This window comes from Hemicordylus capensis, chromosome 3, assembly GCF_027244095.1.
Source record: "Hemicordylus capensis ecotype Gifberg chromosome 3, rHemCap1.1.pri, whole genome shotgun sequence".
NCBI classification, from domain to species: Eukaryota; Metazoa; Chordata; class Lepidosauria; order Squamata; family Cordylidae; genus Hemicordylus; species Hemicordylus capensis.
Window position 1 is genome coordinate 199,214,521 of NC_069659.1, and position 21,213 is coordinate 199,235,733.

At 40.9% G+C, this 21,213-nt stretch overlaps 1 protein-coding gene across 2 annotated transcripts in view; it reads left to right on the top strand.

Annotated features, from left to right (window-relative positions):
* The window catches only part of ADK (adenosine kinase), a 410,809-nt gene that overhangs the window by 258,715 nt on the left and 130,881 nt on the right, over window positions 1–21,213 (top strand). For both annotated transcript variants that reach the window (XM_053311472.1, XM_053311473.1), the window contains exon 7: window positions 8,337–8,507. In XM_053311472.1, coding sequence (XP_053167447.1) covers window positions 8,337–8,507 — 171 coding nt within the window. The remainder of the gene's footprint in view (window positions 1–8,336; window positions 8,508–21,213) is intronic.

The following is a 21,213-nucleotide window of genomic DNA, read 5'->3' on the forward strand; positions in this document are numbered from 1 at the left end:
AAAGTTCCTTCACAATGTCCACATTTCCAACATTTGTTTGAAACATTTTCATACATTATCGCCAGTTTTTTTAGGCATCAAATACCACCTGTACATCATCTTATAATAATTTTCTTTTAAAGTGTAACATGCAGTGAACTTTAAATCAGTTTTCCATAATTTTTCCCAAGCTGCCATATCTATATTATGACCCACATCTTGAGCCCATTTTATCATAGTCGTATTAACCACTTCATCTCTTGTATCCTCCAAAAGCAACAACCTATACATCTTAGACATTAATTTTTCATCATTTTCACAAAGCTTCTTCTCAAATCTCGACATCTGATCCTCAAATCCAAGTTTGAAATCCTTCTTAAAAACTTCATTTAACTGATGGTACTGAAACCAATTACTGACCAAATTTTGTACTTCAGTTATATTTTTTTAACTCACAGCCCTTTTCTTATGAAAACAGCAGATCCCTATACTGTAGGTACCCCATTGCGGTTGAATATTTATCTCTTTACGTACTAAAGCTTCAATCGGGGATAACCATAACGGAGTTTTAGGTTCCAGCCATTTTTTATATTTTACCCACACTCTCAGCAGGAAGGCGTTTTAAGAAAGAATTCTGCTGAGCATACAGAGTTGATCAGTTATGAACACACACACACACACACACACACACAGGAATTGCCTCTTGATAACTCAGCAAAACTAACAGCAATGCTACCAAGGATGACTTGCAGAATCTAATTGGTGGGAAAGCAACAATATTAATTCACTTGAAAAGTTAAAGTTCATTTGTCTATTGTGTCAATAACTTAAAACCACACTCAAGGAAACTTCTGCTACTACAGAGTCAGCCATGGAATTAGGCTGTTTCTGGTGTCAGCTTTATGTTTCTTTTTAGACTGTGAGCCTTTTGGGGACAGGGGACCATCTTATTTATGTATTGTTTATTTTTCTATGTAAACCACTTTAAGAACTTTGCTTGAAGAGCGGTATATAACAATACGTAGTAGTAGCAGTAATAGTAATAGTAGTAGTAACTTGTGATGGCATTAAAACTGGATAATTTGAAAAATAGATCACAGCATAATAAATTATGGTTCCTTAGGTTTCCAGAAGTTAAACTCTTAAGAGCCAGCTGAGCACATCCTGTTTGGAGCCAGTGAGCTCATAGCATTAACCCTTTTATTAAGCTGAGGCCAGGAGAGCTTATTGCAAAATTCCTCCTCCGTTACAGCAAAGAGGGAATTTTGAAGGAGGCAAGAACCATAGGAACTTTTTCTTTTCAAGACTTACCTATGTTGATGGGGTCTGAACTAGTTATGATATAATGAGAGATCCTGCAGCCCTGGTTGCTCGCCCTATCAAAATGTGAACTTGGTGTGTGCTAGTGGTTGAAAATGGAAAACTCCATGCTTGGGACTTTTTGGAAGGGTTTTAAAACAAATTCATGGAGGAGAGGTCTCTCAATGGCTACTAGTCTTGATAAGCATATGCTACCTCCAGGCTCAGGGGAAAAACCTCCGAAGACCAGTAGCAGGGACACAATAATAGGAGAAAAGGTATGCCTTCATCTCTTGCCTGTGTTCTTCCCAGAGAAATCTGGCGGTCCGCTGTGGGAAACAGGATGCTGGACTAGATGGACCTGATCCAGCAGGGCTCTTCTTATGGGAGCCCCCCCCCCCCACCTGGGGAACAAAAAAGCCTGAAACGGCAATAACCCCCAATCCAGACATGTGGCTTTAAGTCTGGACTTCTGTGCCCTTTGAATCCTGACCTGTCAATATTAATAAAATGTCCAAGTTATTTGCTGGCATTTCTTATCAGATAAAGTACATCATATTTGCAAGCAATAACCAAAGTTTTGATAGCAGTGTGACAAAATTGTTTCATATTTCATAGACGGTGAACCCACTCTAAAATGGGCACAGATTCTGAAACTATCAGGAGACTTCATAATTTTTGAACTTCCTAGACAGTGAAACTACTCTCAGATTGGAAGAGAATGTGAAGCTATTCCCACAATCACTAGAAAGTGGGCAAAGGGAGCTTAGCCGGCTTTCCAGTGGTTGTGGGAACCCCCGGGCTTGCAGGCAGTCGTGATGGAGCCGGCTGTCGTGTGGGTGGCTGATCCGGCCACCCAGCTCCAAGAGGCTGCCCGTCTGAGGGGAGAGCAGGCTTAGCCTGCTCTCCCCATAGAACCCTCTCAGGCACTTGAAGCACCTCATTATCTTTTTTGGGTAATTTAACCAGTTTGGGGATAGTATCATAATGTATGAAAATCTGTTGTTTTGATTGACAAAATACAGTTCCAGCTTAGGAAAAGCCTCTCAAGTCCTTTGTATTTCAGCATTACTTTAAAAACAACAACACCACCACTTTCATAACCACTTTCATATACTTTTTGTAAACAATCCAAAAGACCAACAAAGTTAAGCTCTTATTTTTATAATGGGAAGGTTTGCTTGTGTTCGTATTTTACACTAGAATTATTTACTTTCAGGCATCGGTAGCATTTTATTTATCAGTTGTGCCAACCGTTTCTTCTTCCCTTTAGTCCTATTCAGATGTTGTTTAACAGAGGCCATACTTGTGTACAGCCTCCAAAAGCGTGTTGGAAGTCCCACTTGATGTGTCACTCTGAAGAGCATAGTGGCGGGCACTTCTCTGATTGCCAGGCTTGGGTGCCTCAGCCTGCCAATCACGGAAGCACCCACTATCACACTTTCAGTGTTCGTCTCTTCAGACAATTATTTTTTCCATTTACTTTTACATTTATATCCCGCTCTTGCTTCGAAGAGCTCAGAGTGATGTACATGCTTATTTGAATCCTCACAACAACCCTGTGAAGTAGGTTAGGCAGAGAGATACATGACTGGCCCAGAGGCACCCAGTGAGTTTCATGGTTGAATGGGGATTTGAACTCGGGTCTTTCCCAGTCCTAGTCCAACACTCTAACCACTACTCTATGATTACACCTATGATGTGGCATAGCCTATGCTGGCTATGATTACACCTGTAATCATGAGTGACGTGTCAGGCGGGACTTCCAGCAGCTGCATTTGTGTGCAGCCTCTTATTTAGCATCTGAATAGGGCTGTTGTCATAAAGAGGATATATGATATGAACCACTAACTTGTCTGCCTCCCCCCCCCCAGTTTCACTTTGTGATCCCTTCCTCTTTATTTTGTATCTTATACTGGAACCTAAAGGACATTTTTTTTGTATTCTCTGTTTTTGTAAATAAATAATCCAAAACAAAGGGGTTTTTTTTTAATCCAGACAAAATCTTCAGATGCCTGCATTTGTATAAATAATTTAACACATCGTGTTCTCATTTATTTCTCATCACAGTTGCAGTCTTGTGGCTCAAAGGTGTTACAGCACCTTGTGAGCATGAAAACAGGCTAATTATATGTTTAGTAGCACATCCTGAAAGAGCAATATTTGGCACACTCAGCCTTAATCAGAGCAAGTTGCAGGAATATTATATGCTTTGAGGTTGCCTGATGATAACTTCTAATGTTTCATATGTTTTCTTACGACACCATTTCTTTCACAACTCTCTTTCTTCCTGCAGTATATTCCAACATAAATTCATGCTCCATAATCAGTAGTTTGTAATAAATCAAGCCAAATCAGACTGTGCCATTCTTATTTTAAAAGAAAGGTGAAGCACTTAGCTTTTAAAACATTATTTGTATGCATTACATAAACGTTACCCATAATTATATAGTCATCATAGTTGGTCATAATTATATGAACATGCAAATTCAACACAGTCTAGCAAGTGTGAACAGAACTTACCAAGTATTGCATGAAAAAAATCATGCCATAAATAATACACAGCAGATTGTAACCCCTGCTAACTTGGCAAAGAGGCACCTTTTAACGCGATGATTTTCTTTATTTAGCAGGGGGACAGTAACTGGCCCTATCCACTCCCACCACAGGACCTCCAGTGACTGTTGCTGGTGTCTATCTTATGTTTCTTTTTAGATTGTGAGCCCTTTGAGGACAGGGATCCATCTTATGTATTTATTATTTCTCTGTGTAAACCGCCCTGAGCCATTTTTGGAAGGGCAGTATAGAAATCAATCAAATAAACAAACAAACAAATAATTAAAAATGGCTTGAAGCATCTTTCTCAGAGAGCTTTAGGCAGAAGGTAGAAATACAGCTATAGTTCAAATCCTCTCTGATACCTCTTCTGATACCTTCATAAGCTTTTGGTTTACAATCTTGTACACAGTTCTCTCAAAGTGAGTCTCACTGAACGTAAGTAGAACTTGCATCTGAGCAGAAACACATAGGAATGCACTGTTTTATTTTTAACTTCAATTCTGCAGCATAAAATAAGTTATAGCCATGGTTTCCCCTTTGTTTTATTCAGAGAGTCTAAGCATTAAAAAAAAAATCAGTTCAGTTCAAGTTCATCAGATCCAGTTCAGACACTAATTTAGAAAGTAGCCAGACACTTTGTACCAGTTTATATACATTCATGCAGAATATCAAACTCTTTTGCTTTTAATTTAACTTTATAAAACAAAACTATTTAGCTTATACTAGAATACTATAAAAATGTTAATATATTAAACTTTTTTTGCAAACAATGCAACAGGATTTTAAAAAAAGGGAAATAATGCAATCACACAACTGTGCAAGTACATCATTATTGTACCACTTATTTTGAACTGGTTACTACTTTTTGTCTGTAGGTGTTTTTTGTTCTGATTTAGGTTAAAAACAGCCAAGAGATTTAAGGTTTGGGTCCCATTCTCTTTCACTTAAAAAAGAAAACCTTTCTGAACTGGTTTTTGAGTTTGGGTTCAGTTTGGTCAGGCTCCCTAGCTTTATTGTTAGAAAAACAACACATGTATTAATTTGTACCATGCTTATGCTGCTTTCCAGGAAGCTCAAGTTTATTTACAAAAGAAACATGATTAAAACAATAACATTGATAAAATAACAAATAAAAACAGCAAAGCTATCCATCAAAACAGAGGTCAACTACATCTTGCCAGTTCATGTTTGCCGAATGTGAGCTGAAAAAGAGGTGCTTTATGGCAGCAGAGTAGCTCCTGCCTCTTTGGGCAAATCATTGTGTAGACTATAGCAGGAAAAGTCTAGCTCTCAACTGTAGATAAGCTACTCTTTCATTGAGAGAGGGCCCAGTCTACCAGTCATGGCTAGTGTGGTGATAGATGCAGGCAGAGGTGGATACTTAGAGTTTAGGCCCCAGGCCATCAGGTTCAAATCCAGCACCTTGACCTGGAGCAAGAAACATACAGGAGCCCATGCATTTGACACAGCCATTCTTGAAGACATGACTGACTGAAGACATGTATTTGTTCATTGATCAATTCAAAAAGAGAGATGAGTATAACTGGAAATTTTTACAGTTGTTAAATGCATCTTAAATGGTGCAGTGGGAAGTAACTTGCCTAGGGAGCAAGAGGTTGCCGGTTCAAATCCCTGCTGGTATGTTTCCCAGACTATGGGAAACACCTATATCAGGCAGCAGTGATATAGAAAGATGCTGAAAGGCATCATCTCATACTGCGCAGGAGATGGCAATGGTAAACCCCTCCTGTATTCTTCCAAAGAAAACCACATGGCTCTGTGGGCATCAGGAGTCAACACTGACTCGATGGCACAACTTTACCTTTTAAAATGTACCTTTCCCCCATTCCCTCTGATACTTCCACATTACCTTGGAAATGAGATACTGATTGGAGTGCCACAGGACTCTCTCCTGGACCTTCTACTGTTCAGCATTTTCATACAGCATTTTTCCTACAGAGAATGCTTATCAAATTTGCAGCTGACCTGATGCTGGGGGATTGGGGTGCGGGGGGGGGGGATTAAATAGCCAACATCAAGTGCTCAAGTGCAGGATGGGGAAGACCTGGTTTGGCAGCAATACATGTGAAAGAGAGCTAGGAGCCTTAGTGGGCACTGGAGGCTGTAGAAGAGAAAACTAAAGGGACATATGATAGCTGTCTTGAAATCTTTGAAGGGCTCTCACATAGGAAGAGTGTACTTGTCCTCTGTTGCTCCTGAGAGCCAGACTAGGACCAATAGGTTGGGATTGCAAGGAATCCAGAGTTAGGCTAGACCCAGGTGTACAACTTAAATGCACCGGCTGGTCGGAACTATGATGTCATACACAGTCATGACGGTGTATGGGGAGCTGAGGTCAATTTTCAGTGCATTAAAATTAATTATAAACATAATTATTAAAGGAATTGCTAGTTACATGTGGGTCTCTCCCTCCCACTCCAAGGGACTCACAATTTTAACCAATGATGGTGGCCAGAAAATAAGCCCTGTCCCTGCTCGGTCAACAGGGCACCAGGAGTGCATTCCAGCTCCACAGGGATGCCAAGTCCTCTTCTCCCGCTAAATCACTGTTGTTTTCAGCTGGCATCACACACTTACTTGGGAGTAAGCCTCACTGAGTACATTGTGAGATGTACTTCTGAGTAAACAGGCGTTGGATGACACTTTAAAGCAATTTCAGGAGAGAACGCCCTCCCTCCTACTGGGGAAGAGGGAAATGACTGAATGAAATTGGCCAGGTCCAGCTTCCCCACCTCTTTGCTTAGGAGTCTCCAGGCAGAGGTGGATCTTCCTGTTTCTTCTTTGAAGAAGCCATGGAATGTGGCTGCTGTTACCCTATTCTCAGGCAGCAAGCTCCCTCTTGTACAGGATCAGGAAAAGACAGCAGATGAGACAGAGAAGGGGTGTGTGTGTCTGTGTCTGTGTGCTGGTGTTGCTTGCATCTGGCTTCTCTTCACCACCACAAAGCCAGCACCAGTGTACGCTTGCTCCCACCTGCTATCTTTCTGTGGTCCTGCTGGAGGAAATAGACAGAGAGCAAGAGAGAGTGTATGATGGTGCTGGTTTTACAACAGAGAGAAACCAGCCAATGGTCCATCTCAACAGTGTGCCAGCGGCATCAATTCTCTCTATCTCTTCCCTGCTGCATCAGCAACCAGCCAGGTGCATTTCTTCATGCTGACCCCACCCCCCACACACCACCACTAACTTACAAACCTCCCAGCACCACTGAGGACAACAGCAATCTATTGTTTCTGCCTGATGTTTGGGTCTTAGCCCTTCCGTTAGCCTAAAAACAAAAATCACTGCATTCTCCACTCATGCCTCCCAGGCAGGACAGACCAAGAGTTCTTTGTGGCTCAGTCCTTGTGGGCCAGATCTGGCCCATGGGCCTTATACTGTTCAGGGCTGGGTGAGGCATTAGGAAGAATTTCATAACTGTGAGAGCTATTCAACAGTGGAAGAGTCTACTTCATACAATGGTAGGCTCTCCTTTGCTGGAGGTTTTCAAACAGAGACTGGACAGCCCTTTGTTAGGAATGCTGTAGCAGTTTTCTGTGCTGAGCAGGAGGATTGATTAGAAGACCTCCACAGTCCTTTCCAACTCTTTTTATTATTCTGTGATAAGTTGTGCAACCATAGTGTACTTTGATTTATATTAAGAATTGCTTTAATGACGACTATAAAGAACTGCAAAATAATTTTTCACTGCCTTATTTTCATCTGCCAGTCCTCATTTACCTGCTTTCTTGTCTTGAGTTCTACAAGCAACACTAGTGTTTTCTAGTGCTGAAATTTTTGATAGCACCTATAATCAGTTTTAAATTGTCAAACAAGAGGACATCTGCATCTTTTGGTTGGCTGGTTTGCTCATGTTCAACATATTGAATGGCTACAAAATGTTAAATTGATGTAGATTATTGCAGAGCAGATGCTATATGAACACATTAGCATTGCACAGATGCTATTTTTAAAAAAACATGTTTCAAACTGGAAGTGCTGCTGCTTTCTAAACAGCTGCAGTCCTGATCAGGGCTGTGGCATGTGTCCAGTGGGAGGCCAGTTCTCTCCCATATGCTGTTCTCCTGTTGAAACTCACACAAAGCCCCCAAACTGAATTTTGTCCCTGAAGCAACTAATGAAGTAGTTACTTTCAGGACCAAAACAGCTTCAGGAGGGCAATATTCAGTGGGAAAATGGGGTGTGGAGAAAAAATCAACTTCCCTATGTTTTGTGTTCCCGGTCAGGATTGAGAGCTCCCTCAGCTTGTTCTTTGGAAAGGAGGACTCTGTTTGGAAGCCATCTTCTTAAATGCACATTTGTGTATACATCTCGTTGGACTGAAACTTTAGTTTTATGAACTGATTTCTCAATTACATTAGTTTTCTGTAACTGTCCATATAGTGCAAAAAATTGTGACCTCTATAGACATAGTTTTTTAAATTTGTTTTTCCCCTTTAGACATTTATGAATAGCATTTTTTCTGCATTTGTTTGCAGGGTTTCTTTTTGACAGTGTCACCAGAATCCATACTCAAAGTGGCCACTCAGTCTTCTGCAAACAACAAGATCTTCAGTTTGAATCTTTCGGCACCATTTATTAGCCAGTTCTACAAGGACCCAATGATGAAAGTTCTACCTTACGTTGACATTCTGTTTGGAAATGAAACGGTGAGTGTTTCTCGGCCACAGTTATATTCTGATTCTGCTCCTTATTAATATATAGGTATAACTTTATTTTCAAAACACGAGGGCTGGCATGATGAGTAAAATTGCTCAAAGGGGTCCCATTGAAATAAAAAGGCCTAACAGGCCCTCTAAATTTCAATAGGATTAACTTGAGTAGTTTTCCTCATCGTGCCTGCCAAGACTTAGTGGGGTACTAAGTCCATCTTAGAAACAATGTTGCAAAGTCTGCAGGAGGCATATCAGCTACCACCCTCCATGACTTGTATTGGATCAAGTAGGGGAAATCACCATCAAATAGTGCAGACCCCTGAACAGCAATAAAAATACCTTAAGAGCTGTGCAGGACAGGCAGCCATGATGTAGACACACTGAAAAGAAAGAGGGAGGAGACGTGACTTTGAAAGCAGAATTTCTTTATTGAGGGATAATAGGGGTACAGGAAGTGGAAAGGTGGTTGGTTAGGCTATAGTAGGGAGAGGGATAGAGGTCTAAAGGTGAAAGAGAGAAAAGGAAAGCCTTGTGTCATATTTACCTAGAGCTTGCTGGTGGGAATCTTTTTTTCTGTGGAGCTCAAGCACAGAGCGAGCTCATGGGCATACCTTGGGCAGTGTTCAATGACATGGGCATACAAGCAGCTAGTGTGACAGATGTGATGGCAGCAGCAAAAGCGTGATCCCATGTTTGAATGAGGTTCTTATAAGCAAAAACATGTCCAGAGCCAGGCCCGTAGCCAGCTGGTGGCATGGTGTGTACCAAAAAATTCCCTTTCCTCCCCAGCCTCACTGACTATTTTCACTGAAAATTTTATAACCTGCCTCCCCTGACTTCTGCAATTCCCTCCCCCCACTTTTTTGTTGAGACTACAGGCCTGCTACAGGCCTGCCAAGACTAGGGAGACCGACTGATGGTTCCCTTCAGCAGTTTCCTGATGACTTCAGGAATTACTGCTCCTGATAAGGCATGAATATTAGTTATGATTAGATTATGTGTGGGTGGTGCTTGCCTGTATGCTCCATGACAAAGGATGTAAAAAGTGGGGGGAGAGACAGCAGAGCAATCAACTGGACAAAAGGGGAGCACTCTGGCATGGACTCAATTCTGATAAAGATGAGGAGGGTTAAGTAGAGCTTGGCTCAACCTTGGGAATGCTCATCAAACTACAGAGGGAAGAGAGCTGACACTCTTTTGTTCCTTAACGTTCAGGAGAGTCTGTTCTGTATTTCACCTGCTTATGCCATAATGCAGTCAGCGAGGGTATTTTTGTGGCATGTCTTTTGCAAATGGACCTGAGCATTGCCTTTGCCTTTGTCAGAATGATTGTTTCCCTGGAATGCAGTCAGTTTTTCTCTTCCAAGCAATCATAGAGACAGAAAATGGCCGAGACTTGAGTTTAGGTAGTACACTGAAATACCCCTCAAATGGTGAAGTGAGTGGGACTGGTAACAAAAGATTGTCTGCTGATGCAAGTAAGAACTGTGTTCATGTAACCAAATGTTAACTCATTTTAAAAGGGGATGGAGCCTTAGCCACTAACGCACCATGCCTCCCTCACTTCTCAGAGTGGTCGTTTAAGAAAATGTTGCCTCGGGTTTGAGAGTGATGCACAGAAATACAGGCAAATGCAGTTAATTCTTTTTTGTTGTTATTATTGACTGAAAATACTTGGTAAGCCAGTTTTAAATGCCATATTTTGCTTTTGAATATCAAGCTACATCTGAATGATGATAGTGTTTAGAATGTAAGTGTCCACTACACAGGAGAGGAGAGCTGGTCTTGTGGGAGCAAGCATGACTTGTCCCCTTAGCTAAGCAGGGTCTGCCCTGGTTGCATATGAAGGGAGACTAGAAGTGTGAGCACTGTGAGATATTCCCCTCAGGGGATGAAGCCACTCTGGGAAGAGTAGAAGGTTCCAAGTTCCCACCCTGGCTTCTCCGAGATAGGGCTGAGAGAGATTCCTGCCTGCAACCTTGGAGAAGCCGCTGCCAGTCTGTGAAGACAATACTGAGCTAGATAGACCAATGGTCTGACTCAGTATATGGCAGCTTCCTATGTTCCTATCTGCAGAGATGATTCCAAAAACCACTGCAACACTTCAGGAGAGTCATCTGTTAGAAACCTTGAATGTATGTGGTTTCATTTATTTGCTGTCTTATTTGTACTTAGTCAAAATATCTTGCCTTAACTCGTTGATACTTACAAACTAGATTTCACACAATAAATTTAACATGATATACTCAGTATAGAGAAAATTATTGCTGCTAGCCAGTTACAACCTTTCTGTGGTCATCATGTAGCTATACATGACTAGAGAACCTGATTATTGTAATTTCTTCTAATTATTATTAAATTTTAGTTTTCTAATAGCATCATTTTGCAAATGGTTCTTAGCCATAATACCTTCCACAGCTATTGTAATCACTGGATAATTAACCTGCCAGGATTTAAGCACTCTCAACTTTGCCTCAGGATGCTTAACTCTCAAATAAGGTCAATTATCCGCTGATAACTGCTTTGTCACAAGTTGCTGCTTAATTCATCTGCAGAAGTGCTCACCTTAAATAGACATTTTGCAACCCAAGGTAACGTGCACTGCTAATCAAAGCTGCTTGTATTGTCAGAGGAGGTAAGCTTTATACATGACATTAAAATACCAAATGGTCTACCTAATGAGCAAAATGCTACTGCTTTAAAAGCAGAAAGGAGTCCAAGTAGAAGAGGACTGAGCATGGAACTGTAGGTTGTGGGTGGCCAACTTGTGGCACAAGGAGCAGGAGTTTGTGGCATATTTGGTCAGGAGCAGAAGGGCCTCTGCACCTAGTTGTAGTATAGTAATGCTTACCTCTGCTGCACACCCCTACTGCTCCATATATTATATGATATTATATGATATCATATATTATATTGTCCAGTATATATTCCAGAAGGGTACTGTGACTGATGTTGTCAATATGTCTGAGAGTTTCAGGAGAAACTAGCAAAATTGCCATCTTCTTCCATCAGACCTGTAAATTCGTTCCATACTGAAATCAGATGGAAACTGCCTGATAGAGAGATGTCTCTATTAGGCAATGTAGAAATATGATAAATAATAAAGAAATAAAATCTGATTGAGGTAATTGGTGTCATCCAAGTGTTTCTTAGAATAAAGCTAAGCTTCTTTCCTCCTCCTCTTCTAGAAAATCTAATCCTATGTATTTGTGAGCTTTCCTGAACCTTAGGGACAGAGCAGGAAATAAACAAGCTAGCCACCTGATAGTGTTCCCTCTCTTGTTGAAAGGGCTTGATAGGGAAGAAAGGTGGCAAAATAAAATAAATTCTTTGCATTGGCATGTCTTAAAATCCTAAGGATGAGTAGGCATGGTTCAGTCCTTCTCTCAGAATAGAGGTTTGAGCCTCCCCCCACTTTAAATTTTACAGTCACCATATATAAGCATTTCTGGGGGCAGAGGGAAAGTTAGGATTTCTGCACATGTTTAGTTCTTCCACAGACTTGTATACTTGGAGCCACTTCCAGAATTCTGCAGTTTATGGGCTTATCGAGCAAGGTATACTCAGAAACTCATTCTGAATTTGCATTTTTGGTGTATGCAGCCCCAGCAATGACTCTTGTCTGCCATACTAGATGTTAGACCTAAGAGGCCCATGCACTGTGGAAGAAAAAATGCTTGACTCTACTTACACTGTTCAAATAAATTGTGATGAGGGTTGTTTTTTTTAGAAAGTTGATGAAGTGCACATGTTGATCTGTCTGGTCACAGGAGACCAGATAGAAAGAGAGAGGCTGTGACCCATCAAGTGGCCACCACATGAGCACCTCAGCCAGCTGCGTTTTGAGGGTGGGGTGAGCAGCTCGTCCATTCCCAGTTTCCACCAGCCACCAATGCTTGCCATTGCCTTCTCAAGTCAAGTTCAGTTTTATTTTCATATTGGCCCCATTGCCTTCTACTTGAAATACACCCACGTATGTAGAATAGTGGCCAGTAACCGGTGACAAATGTTCTACATGTGTAAAAACGCCTACTAAAAATATATTGTAAAATATATTATTCAAGCACATCACTTAAGTTGCCTGCTAGTCTTGAGAGGCTAAGTTGACATGAAGGCAGCAAACCTGTGTTAGAATACGGATTTGCCTTACAAGTGTAAAGCAGAGAAATGGGGAAGCTGTTTAAAGCAGAAGAGCAGCAGGTGGGAGGGAGAGATACTGGACCCTTTCCTCACCTGCTGCTTTTGCCCTTGTAGCCTCCTCCTCCAGCCTAATTTCTTTCAGTCAGGCTCCATGATCTGAGGTAGGTCAGGTCAAAAGAAGTGTAGCAGTAGATAGTTGGTTTGGAGGCAAAGTTTCAGACCCCTTGCCTGCCCACTGCTTCCCTACTTTAACCCTCGTCAGAATTTTGGGATAGACTTCTACTCCTGCTGGGTAAATGTGTGGAAACAAGCAAACCACTGCAATTCCAGCTACTGCCCTTGTTGTCATACTCTTACCTGTACTTTGGTACACAATATATCCACAAGTATGGCCCCTCTCCATGATATTTACCGGGTAGAGAACCACTCCAAAATGAATGGACTCCCTATGGTAGGGTGGTTTCTATCCCATTCCCATGTGGAACTATTTGGGATAGGAGAGAAGACCCTGTTTGTCTTTGGAAACTTCCATTTTGTTTCCCCTTGCAAACTCAATTGGCCTTGAAAGATGATGGTATCTAAAGAACAGCCTGAGGTACTACATAGTTCTATGATCCCAAGTTACGGCAGATGAAACTAGCCCCTTCCATGATGTCTGACCAGGGGTGCACCTAGGTCCAAAAGCAGCCTGGACCTGAAGAGCTTTGGAGATCCCCCCCGTTGTCGCGAGGCCCACCTTAGTATTTTTTTTAATTAATTGCTGCTGCCACCTTGCTGCTGCTCCAATTAGTTATCAACAGAGGGAGTGTGATTCTGCTGATCCTTTTTGATCTCTCGGTGGCTTTTGATACTATCGACCATCTGAGTCACCTGAGAGAGAGGTGGGATTGGGTGGCACTGTTTTACAATGGTTCCGTTCCTACCTCTCTGGTAGATTCCAGATGGTGTCACTTGGAGACTGCTGCTCTGCAAAATGAGAGTTAATGTATGGAGTTCCACAAGTCTCCAATGCTCTTTAACATCTACATGAAAACACTGAGAGGATTATCAGGAGATAGTTGCAGAGATTAGATGTGGCTATCTATCTATCTATCTATTTATTTATTTATTTACACAGTCAGACAGGTGTTATTGACTGGGTTGTTTATACAGACATCGAGTCCTTCCCAAGGACCTAGGATGGCTGAATTTTATTGTCAATGTTGTTGCTGTGGTTATAGATATCATCGCAGAATATAGGCTGTTCCCAGTAAAGCTGCTTTTTGTAATTGGCTGATGGTGATTTCTGTGGCCCCTATGGTGTTGAGGTGCTCTTCAAGGTCTTTTGGAACTGCACCCAGGGCGCCAATGACCACTGGGATTATTTTGGTCTTTTTCTGCCACAGCCTTTCAATTTCAGTTTGTAGATCTTTGTATTTGGTGATTTTTTCTATTTCTTTTTCTTCTATTCTGCTATCCCCTGGTATTGCTATGTCAATTATTTTCACTTGTTTTTCTTTCTTCTCGACTACAGTTATATCTGGTGTATTGTGTGGCAGATGTTTGTCTGTTTGTAGTCGGAAGTCCCATAATATTTTTACATCTTCATTTTCTACCACTTTTTCAATTTGATGGTCCCACCAATTTTTGGCTACAGGTAGCTTGTATTTTTTGCAGATGTTCCAGTGTATCATCCCTGCTACCTTGTCATGCCTTTGTTTGTAGTCAGTCTGTGCGATCTTTTTACAATAGTTGATTAGGTGGTCCACGTTTTCATCTGCTTCTTTACAAAGGCGGCACTTGCTGTTTGTGGTGGATTTTTCGACTTTTGCTCTTATTGCATTTGTTCTTAGTGCCTGTTCTTGTGCAGCCAGTATTAAACCTTCTGTTTCTTTCTTCAAGTTGCCATTCTTAAGCCATTGCCAGGTCTTGGTGATGTCTGATTTTCCACTTATATTGTGCAAATATTGACCATGCAGGGGCTTATTTCTCCATTTTTCTGCTCGGTTCTAGACTTGTTCTTTTTTGTAGGCCTGCTTTCTTTCATTGGTGTTGAATAGTTTCGCGTTCTTGACCATTTGAAGTGCATCTTCTTCACTGTCTTTGATATATTCTTCAAGGCCTCTTTTCTCCTCCTCTACTGTTTGATGGACTTGCAGCATTCCTCTTCCACCTGAGCTTAATATTAAGCTTAATATTAAATATTAAATAATATTAAATATAATATATAATAAAATTATATATTATTAAATAAAAAATATTATTACATTTATATCCCGCTCTTCCTTCAAGGACTCCAGAGCAGTGTACTACATACTTGAGTTTCTCTTTCACAACAACCCTGTGAAGTAGGTTAGGCTGAGAGCGAAGTGAGTGGCCCAGAGTCACCCATCTAGTTTCATGGCTGAATGGGGATTTGAACTTGGGTCTCCCCGGTCCTAGTCCAGCACTCTAACCACTACACCACACTGGCTCTCAATATTGATATGCCAATGACACCCAAATCTATTTCTCCATATCAAGTTCATCATGAAATGACATAACGTGCCTAACTGCCTGCCTGGAGGCAGTAATGAACATAAGAACAGCCCTGCTGGATCATGCCCAAGGCCCATCTAGTCCAGCATCCTGTTTCACATAGTGGCCCAGTAGATGCCGCTGAAAGCCTACAGGCAGGAGTTGAGGGCTTACCCTCTCTCCTGCTGTTACTCCCCTGTAACTGGTACTCAGAGGCATCCTGAGTACCAGGGCTGTATGATGAGTAATGGGCTGTAATGGGTTGAATCAAAATAAGATGAAGGTGCTGATTGTGGGGGATCAAGATCCAAGAGATGTTTATATCTGCCTATTCTGGATGGGGTTACATCCCTCCCCCCCACCCCAAGAACAAGTACGTAGCTTGGGAATGCTCCTGCATCAAAACTCTCTCTGGTTTCTCAGGTTGAGGAAGTGGCCAGGAGGGCTTTTTATCAGCTTCAGCTGTTCCATCAGCTATGCCCATTTCTGGAGGTAAATGACATTAAAAAAGTGGTACCCAATCCCACCACTCTCTCAGGTGACCCAGATGGTCGATAGTATCAAGAGCCACCGAGAGATCCAAAAGGATCAGCGGATTCACACTCCCTCTGTTGATAACTAATTGGAGCAGCAGCAACGTGGCAACAGGAATTAATTTTTTAGAAAAATTAAGGTGGGCTTCACGGAAGTAGGGGGCCTTCAGGTCCGGACTGCTTTTGGACCTAGGTGCACCCTGGTCTGACATCATGAAAGGGGCTAGTTTCATCTGTCGTAACTTGGGATCATAGAACTATGTGGTACTTCAGACTATTCTTCAGTTACCATGATCTTTCAAGGCCAATTGAGTTTGCAAGGGGAAACAAAATGGAAGTTTCCAAAAATAAACAGGAGTTAACTTTGTATGTAGTTCAGAAACTACAGCTTGTACAGAATGCAGGTCTGGTCTCGGGGACAACCCAAAGGGAACATTTTAAAAGAACTGCACTGGCTGCAGATATGTTTCCAAGTAAAATACAAAGTGCTGGTTATTACCTATAAGAGAGAGCACCTCCTTTGTCATGAACCCTGCTGCCTATTAAGCGACTGGGGAGAGCTGGCCTTGTGGTAGTAAGCAGGACTTGTCCCCTTAGCTAAGCAGGGCCTGCCCTGGTTGCATTTGAATGGGAGACTTGATGTGTGAGCACTGCAAGATATTCCCCTGAGGGGATGGAGCTGTTCTGGGAAGAGCAGAAAGTTCCAAGTTCCCTCTCTGGCTTCTCCAAGATCGGACTGAGAGAAATTCCTGCCTGCAACCTTGGAGAAGCTGCTGCCAGTCTGTGAAGACAATACTGAGCTAGATAGACCAATGGTCTGACTCAGTATATGACAACTTCCTTCCTATGTTCCTAAGATTATCTGGGAAGGTCCTTATAGCAATGGTTTATATGTATAGTTATTGTGAACCACGCAGATAGGCAAGCGGGAAGTCAATATTTACTTATGTGTAGAATTAGATAAATGAATGTAATTTGAATGTAAAAGCTATTGTAAAATCCAATAAAAATTTAAAATGCAAAAGATTATCTGGGAAGGTCCGGTTACGATTGCCGCCAGCTCATCTGGTGGTGACTCAAGATTGGGACTTCTCTGTAGCTGCCCCAGGGTTTAGAATGCATTCCCTGTAAAAATAAGAGCTCCTCCATCTCCGATCTCTTTTTAAAAATACTCTTAAGACACCCCTGTTTTCTCAGGCTTTTAATTAAAAATAATTTTAAACTTTTTAATTGTTTTACTCTTTGAAATTGCTTTTATTTTGTGATAGCATTAATTAGATAAACTTTATTACAGTCTTTGACCAGTACAGAAACATGAAGGAACATAATGTCACACCTATGCAACAATATAGCAACAATACAGTTTTATGAACATACAATGACATAGTAAATTATTCTGTTACATTAGTCATTAGATGTTGTCGTATATTCACTGCTATTAAACAAAACTTAGCCACATTGTAAGAAACATTGGCTTGATGGTCTGACATGAAAGTGTTAATTGTTTTTATCTTTATATTGTAATTTGGACTATGTACTCCGCCTAGTGATATATTTCACCTATTTTGCTGAAATATTTGGGGGAAATGGAAAGAGAGAGACAGAGAGAATAACTAGTTCAAGGTTCACAGGTGGCTGAGCTGTGATTTGAATACACGTATTCTATACTATGCTGTTAAAATAATAGAAACACAACTGCAAATATAAATAGAGTTAATAATTCCATTTTTTTAACATTATGCTGGAATTCAGTTGTAAATCTCAGCCCACATATAAATTAAAGATCAAGTAGTCAATAAATCAATTTACTGTCCCAAATAATATCTGTATTTATTTATTGTTTGTTTGTTTATTTTACATATTTTATTCCGCCCAAAACGTATGTCTCTGGGCAGTTTACAACAAGATAAAAACATTAAAACATTAGTTAAAAACTAAAACAAGAAATTGAAAACACAACAATTTAAAAAATTTAAAACAATATTCTAAAACAACATTAAAAACTATCAAAACAGTATCAGTTAAAAGCCTGGGTGAACAGATGCGTCTTTAAAGACTTTTTAAAAATGGTCAGAGATGGAGAGACCCTTATTTCACTAGGGAGCGCATTCCAAAGCCTCGGGGCAGCAATGGAGAAGGCCCGTCCCTGAGTAGCCACCAGACAAGCCGGTGGCAAATTCAGACAGACCTCTCCTGATGATCACAATGGGCGGTGGGGTTCATAAGGACAAAGATGTTCTCTTAACTACCCAGGGCCCAAGCTACCCAGGGCCCAAGCATTATAGGTTATAACTAACACCTTGTATTTTGCCCGGAAACATATCGGCAGCCAGTATAACTCCTTCAATACAGGAGTAATATGGTCTCTCCTAGATGACCCAGAGACCAGCCTGGCTGGTCTCTGGGTCAGGAATCAGTTTTCAAGAATCTGTATTCAGGAATCAGTTTTGAAGTAAAATGCTACAAGTCCTTGGTGAGCAAAATACATAAACTTGCCAAATATTAGGATAGTGTGTCATTACTCTTATTGCTCTTAATTTAGATTTTCCTTATGTGTATATCTTTTAGTGTAGTTGCTTGAACTTTATAAATTAGATTATTTTTGGCATTGGTTTCCGATATGTTCACTTGCAAAATGTTGAGGGATTGTTTATACTCATTAGTTGAGGATCTATTTTGAGTTCTATATTCTCTAAAAGCATTTAGTAAGCACTGGACTACTAGCTGTCAGTTCCAGATTCTAATTAATCACATATTGGAAAGTGCATGTAAGAAACATCTTGTCTTCTACAGTGCTCTGATACTGGCATTTAAGACAGGTTCATAGATGTTTATGCCTGGAGTATTGTAATGCACCATAAGCAAATAATTACTGTCACAGTAACCTGTAGCAAGGAGGAGAGCGGAGTGCTGACTCAAAGACTACTTTCTGTGAAGAAAAACAGATATCGATTCTTTTAAAGCTTGTTTGGATCTTTTACATCATTTTATCAGTTATTTTCAGGTGAAGATATTGAATTTTCAATCCAAAGGCTAAGGCATCATTATCATTGTGACTAACTTAATAGAATCTATTCCTCCCTATTACCTGAGTTGCTGATAAATTGTCCTTGGCTACTCTGTACTAGCATCAGGGTGGTTCGTTATGTCACTGGTATGTAAAGATGTGCTGAGGGAAGGATTCTGAGGCAGCCCTAGGCTATTTCTGCTGCTGAGGGAATCTTTTTCCCTTCAACCCTCCTTTCTACTAACTGCAGAATGTTTTTAAATCATGGCTCAGCCTTGCAGCCACCACTGATAAAAGCACTGTTATTTGAAATTATCTGTTTCACTTTGGAATTACTCATAATTCCATTGCATATAACAACATACTTGTGTGCATTCACTTGTTTTAATTAATCTCTCTATCAGTTTTGCCTCAATTGTTGTAGTATAAATTCATGTATGATAAGTACTTTACTAGTTAACACAGTATGTTATGAATGATAGGAAAAGCTGCAGCCAATATATGTAATACTTAATGCTGCTTTCCGTCATAAGCCTTTTTCAGCAATTTAAGAATTACAGACCACCTTAAGTGGTGCAGTGGAGAAATACTTGACTAACAAGCAGAAGGTTGCTGGTTCAAATCCCTGCTGGTACTATATCAGTGATATAGGAAGATGCTGAAAGTTATCATCTCATTCTGCGCAGGAGGAGGCAATGGTAAATCCCTCTCAAAGACAACCACAGTGCTCTGTGGGCACCAGGAGTCAAAATCAACTTGATGGCACACTTTACCCTCCTATCTTAAACATAACTTTTTCCACAATGAAAAATGCACTCTAGAAAGAAAGTGGGCTCTAGGGCAGGCTTTGCTTTTTAATGATAAAAAGTGTTTCCAATGGCTGCTCTGTAAAATAAGAAGCAACTTGATACTTCATTCTCTGTATTTTAGATGCTTCTTGGATAAGGAAATTTAAAATAAAAAATCCTTAGGCTCTAGAAAGTGTTGTATAAAAGAGAAGGATGTGCTTGAGAATATTCTTCTGCATTACCATAACATTTCTCAGAAGTATGAACAATATTGGTGAGTACAGTTTACAGTACCTTTAGGGAAACAATTCCCTAAAATTGTCAAAGATATAACTTCATCAAGATTTCATTTTTTTAAAAAACCAACCCTCTTACTTTCTGTTATTTTCCTGGTCATGGCCACCAGCTTGAATGGCTTTAAAAGGAGCTTAGACAGATTCATGGAGGACAGGTCTATCAATGGCTGCTGGTCTGGTAGCTATGGGCCACCTCCAGCCTCAGAGGCCTCTCAATACAGCCTCAGAGGCACAATGCCTCAGAGGCACAATGCCTTTCAATATAGTTGCAGGGGAGCAACAGCAAGAGAGAGGGCATACACATACCTCTTGCCTGTGGAGTCCCCAGAGGCATCTGATGGGCCACTATGTGAAATAGGATGCTGGACTAGATAGGCCTTGGACCTGATCCAGGAGGGCTGTTCTCATGTTCTTTAATTGTTCCAAATGCTAGCCTTGAGGTTCAGATTATTCTACCTGGGGTTAAACTGGAAAGTCCACCTTTTTATTGTCTTATTTTCCATTTAGTTGTTTCATAGCTTTGAGGTTCGGACTATTCTATCTCTTAATTTCTCTCTCCACAGTTTAAATATATCTAGCCCTTCAACATTTCTTTTGATGTTGTATTCCTAATTCTATCTGATTTATCTTTTCACCCTTTTTTTTTTTAACATTTTATATCCCGCTCTTCCTCTAAGGAGCCCAGAGCGGTTTACTACATACTTAGGTTTCTCCTCACAACAACCCTGTGAAGTAGGTTAGGCTGAGAGAAGTGACTGGCCCAGAGTCACCCAGCTAGTATCATGGCTGAATGGGGATTTGAACTCTGGTCTCCCCAGTCCTAGTCCAGCACTCTAACCACTACACCACGCTGGCTCCTTTCTCTGTCTTGTGCCCTCCTTAAATGGTAATGATCAAAACTGGACATGATACTGTTTTGAAATGTACACATTTCAAACAACACATTGCAGATTAACATTTTGATGTGATCAAACTATTCAGGGTAGTGAAATCCAAAACAGATTGTGAGGAGCTCCAAAAGGATCTCTCCAAACTGGGTGAGTGGGCAACAAAATGGCAAATGCGCTTCAATGTTGGCAAGTGTAAAATGATACACATTGGGACAGAAAACCCCATCTTCAGTATATGCTGATGGGATCTGAGCTGTCAGTGACTGACCAGGAGAGGGGTCGTGGGGTCATGGTGGACAGCTAGTTGAAAATGTCGACTCAATGTGTGCCAGCTGTGAAAAAGGCCAATTCCATGCTAGGGATCATTAGGTAGGGGACTGAAAATAAAACAGCAAATATTACAATGCCCTTATACAAAACTATAGTGCAGCCACACTTGGAGTACTGCATATAATTCTGGTCACAACATCTTAGGAAGGACATTGTAGAACTGGGAAAGGTGCAGAAGAGGGATGATCAGGGGCCTAGAGCACCTTTCTTATGAGGCAAG